Here is a 6,618-nt window from a genome sequence, read left to right on the forward strand (position 1 = left end):
ACCTACATAAATAAATAAATAAATACATAGATACATATGGTCACTGATCTATGTGTGTGTTACAGTGTGTACACACACATTTATGTAAAATAAAAGTAGTCAAGTCTTAAACTTAATTTAATACTAAGTCATAACTCATAACAATATACAAAAGTTTCATATCTATGAAGTTATCTTTAAAAATAAATTTCCTTTCAAATATGAAAGTTTTATAGTTTGTTATAGAAATATGCCAATAATAATAATTATTATAATTACAAAAGAACTTGGCATCTCTTTCGAATTATGCTTGATGACGATCTTTCATGGAATAAAAATCATCCATTATCATCTCTGTAATGAAATCTTAGCAATTACTTTCCCAATCTTTAGCAATTTCTTTCGAAAGCTACATTTAGGGATGTGATAAAGTCATTGTCAGAGCCATAATATAGAAAATCATATTTTTGTAAGTACTTAAAATTTTTTGGGTTTGCCAAGGACCCCTCCCCCCACCCACAAAGATTAAGGTAGGTTTGCCCCTAGCGGTCATGAAGCTCTCACTTGGGCTGCTTTGCTCTATCATTAGCGACAACTAAAAAAATGCCGTTTTGCATGTAGTATTAGCAACCATTTTTGTCGTTGTTAAACTCTGTTTTTCTTGCAGGAAAAAAATGTAGTTTCAGAAAAGAAAAAAGGATGAGTTGATTGATGATGGTTTTCTTTTTCTTCAAGTTAGTCTAAATTGAATTTGAGCCATTAAATTAATTATTAGCAATGTGAACACATTCTGCACCATGCATTGGAGCAAACGAGATGAAATTCAAATGTGGTATTAAGCTGTAGAAAAAGGGGTATTCAACATTTTGATATGCAACAAAATACCAAGTAGAAACTATTCGTTATTTTGTGGTGAGAATCAAGAAAAAAGGTAATGCAGTCCAAGGAAATTACTTTGAATTTACGCTTGAAATTCAAAAGGAGATCATCGATAGCATTGAGTTGAGGTGGCCGGCAAAATGCATGTTCTGCTCATGATCATGTCTTCCACAACGTTTAATAGTCTACTATACATCTCTCTTAATTAATGTCTTGGCGGTAGTCATAGCACACCAGAGACATAATAAGAAAACATTAGAGTTGAAGAAGTTAATGAAGATCGACGAACTTGTGTTTCTATCAATGATGTTACTGGAGGCATTTCTCACCTGCTGCCAGGAAACTATTTTGTTTTTGTGAAAATAGAATATTATTGGTATCTAAACAGTCAAAGAAACCCTTTTAGGTGGTATTAAGCTACAGAAAAAGAGGTATATTGAACATTGATATCCTTGTAAATTCGGTATTCTTTGTTTTGTATTAAAAAAAAGGGAAAAAGAAAGAAAAAAAAAAATCAGGTAAGCAGACTAAGGAAATTACTTTGAATTTATGCTTCTATTCAAAAAGGGCATGTGCTTTTTATATATTTCTTCCACAATATTGTTAAATATATTTTCGACCCTCGACAAGAAGTTTGAAAAAGGTGGAATTTTTGTCGCTTGATTAATGTAGTCCATGCACATATGTAGCAATAGAGGCGGGAAAGGACAGTGATATAGAGAGAGAGAGAGAGAGAGATAGAAGAGAAAGAGTCAGATTGACGTGTTTGAAGGTACACTTGCTTAGAGGTGGTCAAAACGATTGTTTAGTTTTTCCATCGTGCCCTAACAAACAAAAAACACGGTGATATGTTGATTTCTAACCACCCATAAATATTCTTCTTGAAAATCAACTCAAAAAGGTCGAAAGTTCAATTGAAATTGAAGATTCCCAAGACCAATATATAAAATTCTTTAAAAAAAGAGAAAATTACAGGAAATTAATAAGGGTAAATTTCCAGATATTTAAAGGCAACGCAAACCCTCCATATTCCCATAACAATTCTCATTCTCATTATTTCTCATAAAAACACAACACCACCCAAGAGAATTATAACCATGAATCGCTTATCATCATCAGCAGCCATGAACTTCCACCGCCAATTACTCGCCCATCACAGCCGAACCCAGCTGATCAAACGAGCGATCAAGCCCTGTGAAGTGTTCATAAACCATAGAGGGATTGACACGAAGAAAACAATAGCCACCTTGCTGTACGATTATCTTCACCGTTTCAACCTACGTCCTTTTCTAGACAACAAGACAATGAAGCCGGGAGACAAACTTTTCGAAAAGATCGATGGTGCAATACAAGGATGCAAAATCGGCGTTGCCGTTTTTTCTCCCAATTATTGTAAATCATATTTTTGTCTGCACGAGCTGGCTCTTTTCATGGAGTCAAAGAAGAAGGTCATCCCTATTTTTTGCGACATTAAGCCTTCCCAGCTTTCTGTTCCGAGTAATGGCGTTTTCTCAGAGAATGAGCTCCGGCGGTTTCGCTGGGCTCTTGAGGAGGCTAAGCACACCGTTGGGCTCACGTTCGACTCCTTCAAGGGGTAAGATATATATATATATATATATCAATCTCACTCAATTAATTGCATTTCTTACAACATGTTAAAACATCTTGGATCGACATTTCACATGATGTTTTTGTTGCTTATAAATATTGATTTTGTGCTGTGTTTATATATATTTATAGGAACATGGCAGATGTTGTGACAAGTGCTTCAGAAATTGTGATCGAGAGCTTGATAGAGCTTGAGAATGAAGAACATATGAAGCGTAGGAAATCTCCTCTCTCACAGTAAAACAACATTTATATACGGATAACGAAGGAGAATCCAGAATGATCCTAATTCCCTCTTCATTAACTTAATTTCTTACTTCTGCAGGATTTCCATATTTGTTCATTACTTTAATTATTCCGGTAAATTGTTGTTCAAGTTTCTCATTTTATTTTTTTATTTTTGTTTTCAAGCGTAAGTAGTTGTTAATATTACAGTTGTTGCATTACTCAATACAAGTATATTAAACAGTAATTAACAAGCTGCTATTCATTTCCTGAATTTTCTTTTCCTTGTAATATTCTGGAATCGGCAAAAGGGTGATGCTATATATTAAGTGAATTAATTAAAATAATTATGTTTCTTGACTACTGGACGAGAAAACATTAAACATATCAGTTCAGAGTAATGCTATTTAGTAGACTCTCATACTACTGTTATACAACTATAATAATATGGCAATGAAAATCAATATTTGGATTAACAAAAGCTTTTAAAAATAAAAATCAATGCCTGATATTCAGTGTTACATCATTGATCATAGTTGTATGGCAATAGATCGAATAAGAGTCTATTAAATATAATTGCTCATCAATTCAACAAGGAAACTACTATTTTTCCTTCTCCTGTGCTTCGCTGGTCCAATTCCATCCATATTTATTTTTCAAATTTATCATTAAATCTAGCTAGGACAAGAAATAGATCGACCAAAGTCGGAGGAAAAGCAAGTGTTATTCAACAAATAATTAAATTGCCACATTTAATTGTAGGGAAAAATGTAACATTAGTCTTTGTAGTTTACCTGATTAATAATTAGTTCTCTGTAGTATCAAAATGAACTTAATGATCACTGAGGTACGCCAACAAAATAATTCAGTCCCTACAGTTAAATTTCTTCCACTAATTTAACAGATTTCGTTAATATGACACTGACTTAAATTGGACAACTATCATAATTTTATTAACTTTAATGTTTTACGCTATCAGAATCTATTAAGTTAGTGAACGAAATTTGACTGTAAGGACAAAAATTTTTTTTTTTTTTTTTTGGCATATCTCAAAGACTTTTGAGTTTATTTTAATATCACGGAGAATTAATTGCAAATCAGATAAACTACATGAACTGATTTTGTATTTTTCCCTTAATTGTACCCACAAGGTTTGAATATTCACTTTAGAAAGAAGTAAATAATAATGGACTACTTTAAACTTATGGGTCAGCAACTCATTAATTAAAAACCGTACACCTATCAATTCTACCAAAGAAATGCTATTTTTTCTTCCATGGTCCATCTCCCGTCTAACTCCACTCAATATTTTTTTATTTATTTTTTAATCTACTAGTGAATCTATAAGATCTACAGGTAAGTCTTACAAAATTAGTAATAGATTTGAAAAGGAGTTGGACAGGAAATAGACAAGATGGAGTTGAAGGAATAGCAGGTCTTATTCAATAAATAATTAAATCGCCGCATTTAATTGTTTTTTTTTTTTTTTTTAACAAATTTGAATATTATTCAAGCACTGTTAAAATATTCACTTTGAAAAAACCAAGAGTTCATTGATTAAAAAACCATAAAGGCTATACAATGGCCTACTTCCCTTTCCAAAACCCCCAAATCCCCAATCCATAGCCTTTTCTCTATGCTGAAACGACACTTTTTTTTTTTTTTTCTTTTTCTTTTTTTCTAATTAAAAAGGTGGGAAGGGGCGACTAGTGTAGTTTTTCCCTTTGGGCGTTACCATCGGGGTTTTCACCCGCTGCTTAGTACTTCCCTATTGAAAAACTTCGAAGTTTTTACTTTGATTTTTTCTTTTAGCTTAGATGCCATAAAAAAAAAAAAAAAAAAAAAAAAAAAAAACCTGTATTGTAGATTTTTATAGGTCAAAATTTAATTTTACATTTCTCTTTCTCATGAAAAATATGAAATTAAATCTAAAGTCCCAAAAGAACGTCTACTCAACTACATCATATGCATGTAATTAAGCCAAATCTTTTTTTTTTTTTTTTCTTTCATGAAATTCACACTAAGTACAAATTTTAAACGCTCAAAATATCCGTAACTACATTAATTTTTGAAATTAAAATTCAGATTTGAGTTGAGTCGACTTCCTAACAAAGTTGGATACCTTCACACATCAGGTTTAAGGTTTAAATATCCTTGAATTCAAATAATTGCTTGGGGCCACCTTCACGGGGAAGTCAAAATCTTACCTGATTCATACGTGTGAAGAGAAACTTTGTATGAACCCAAAACTTAGCTAATAAAAGTAGGTAAACGAAGTGACCTACCTTAAAAAGATTTCTCAACATAAAAATAAGTACATAATTTAAAACCTACCGAAAAGAATGCATACATCGATGTTAGGCCAATTATAAGGTAAGCGTAGTACAGCGCTTGAAATAGTAATCGACTAAAATACAAGAGGAGTAATGATGAGCTTAATTGGGAATTAACCCTAAAATATCGTATTTTAATTATATATAAAAATAGGTTTGGACCCTCATATATATGCCACATTAATTATAAAATTTAGGCTAAATATAACTTTCGTTTCTTGAAATATTATTTAAAGTTAAGTTTACTTGTCCTAATTTAATCACTTTAATTAGTAGTCTTCTAAGACTGCAACATTAATTATTAGACAACAATAAAAAAATAAAATTAGGCTAGCTAGCACTAGTACTTGCTTTCCCCACTTGAGATTTATCCCCCCAGATGGGCCCAAATCATGGACATAACACCACTATTTAAATCAAAAGTACTTCTTTATTCAATTGACACGAAGCAATAACCCAAAAAACAATTATCTCATATCATGTACGTACGTACCCAGAACAAAAAAACAAAAAAGGGAAAGAAAATTATCCCAGAGAATAATTTATATTAATCGAGGTAGCTGATGAGAATATCTAGATAGCTTTAGCTTGTTGGCTCCTCATCTTGTACGTCATGAACTCCAGCGCCACCGGCGAGCAGACAGCCACCTGGCACCGGTCGGCGGCGGTTGTGTAATTGTAATTGGTGTTGTATATACATGTGTAATTAATATATATAGATAGAGGTTAATTAATTAATAGCGCCAGTAAAGAAAAGAAGAGGAGTAGGGGAGATAAGTAGAGAAAGCGAAAGAAGGCCTGCCTCTCATAATCCGGTGAATGGCGTAGCCCATCACTTCCGCCATCTCTCCGGCGTATCTCATCACCATTGGCCGCAAATAAAGCGCCCACAGCCCCACGACTGCCATCAATATCTCTGCTCCCAAGCTCATTATTTATGCTTCTTTATTTTCCTCTCTTCTCTTACATTTCATGCCGTATATATTCGTCTGATCTAGTACTCAAAAAACTCGATCTCTTGGTGGATTACATTTTGGTTGATTATTGGGTGATTGAGGTAGCTAGGGATGGTGGTTTCTTGATCGTAGGAGATGGGAAGGTTGATCCTGGGGAAGGTGGTGGTGTTATCTCCCTTCTTAAAGGTTGTCCACACCATTTCTTCAACTACCATTCCCACCTAACAGTCTTGTACGGAGGCTAGCATGCACAGTTACTCTAATTTGTTCACTTCCTACGATTAATATCTTGTTTTTTCATTTTCATTATTGGCTCGCTGTCTGATTTATATATATATATATATATATGTTCTCTCCGCAAACTATTACTACATTGTTAAAGTTTCATTGAAATTACCAATTGTGTCAATATATCACTTAAACAACTGCTAAAAAAAATTGTCTCTATCTATCGATCCCCTGATATGATGATAAAAATACCGTTCGTGAAATTATAAAAATTCTTAAAAAAATTTTATAAGAATAATTTTCTCAAAAATTTGTACATTTATGCATTTTTAACTGGCTTTGAAAGGATATATATTGACATTATTTTAATAATATAAGAAAAATATGGACACAATTAATAGTATTTTGAG

At 32.7% G+C, this 6,618-nt stretch overlaps 1 protein-coding gene across 1 annotated transcript; it reads left to right on the top strand.

Moving 5' to 3' along the window:
• Positions 1-1,955: 1,955 nt before the first annotated feature.
• On the top strand, positions 1,956-2,707 carry LOC132187909 (probable 2' cyclic ADP-D-ribose synthase BdTIR). Its single transcript, XM_059602333.1, has 2 exons — positions 1,956-2,452; positions 2,599-2,707. Exons 1-2 carry the CDS (start codon positions 1,956-1,958, stop codon positions 2,705-2,707), a joined length of 606 nt encoding a protein of 201 aa, XP_059458316.1.
• Positions 2,708-6,618: the final 3,911 nt, after the last annotated feature.

The sequence above is a fragment of the Corylus avellana genome, chromosome ca7 (genome assembly GCF_901000735.1).
Source record: "Corylus avellana chromosome ca7, CavTom2PMs-1.0".
In the NCBI taxonomy this organism is placed as follows: Eukaryota; Viridiplantae; Streptophyta; class Magnoliopsida; order Fagales; family Betulaceae; genus Corylus; species Corylus avellana.

What these genes read in the sequence shown, in the direction of transcription:
- LOC132187909 (XM_059602333.1), top strand. Translation starts at nt 1,956, where the DNA reads ATGAATCGCTTATCATCATCAGCAGCCATGAACTTCCACCGCCAATTA. An exon ending in ACGTTCGACTCCTTCAAGGG is followed by an intron (nt 2,453 to 2,598) that starts GTAAGATATATA and finishes ATATATTTATAG; the next exon opens with GAACATGGCAGATGTTGTGA.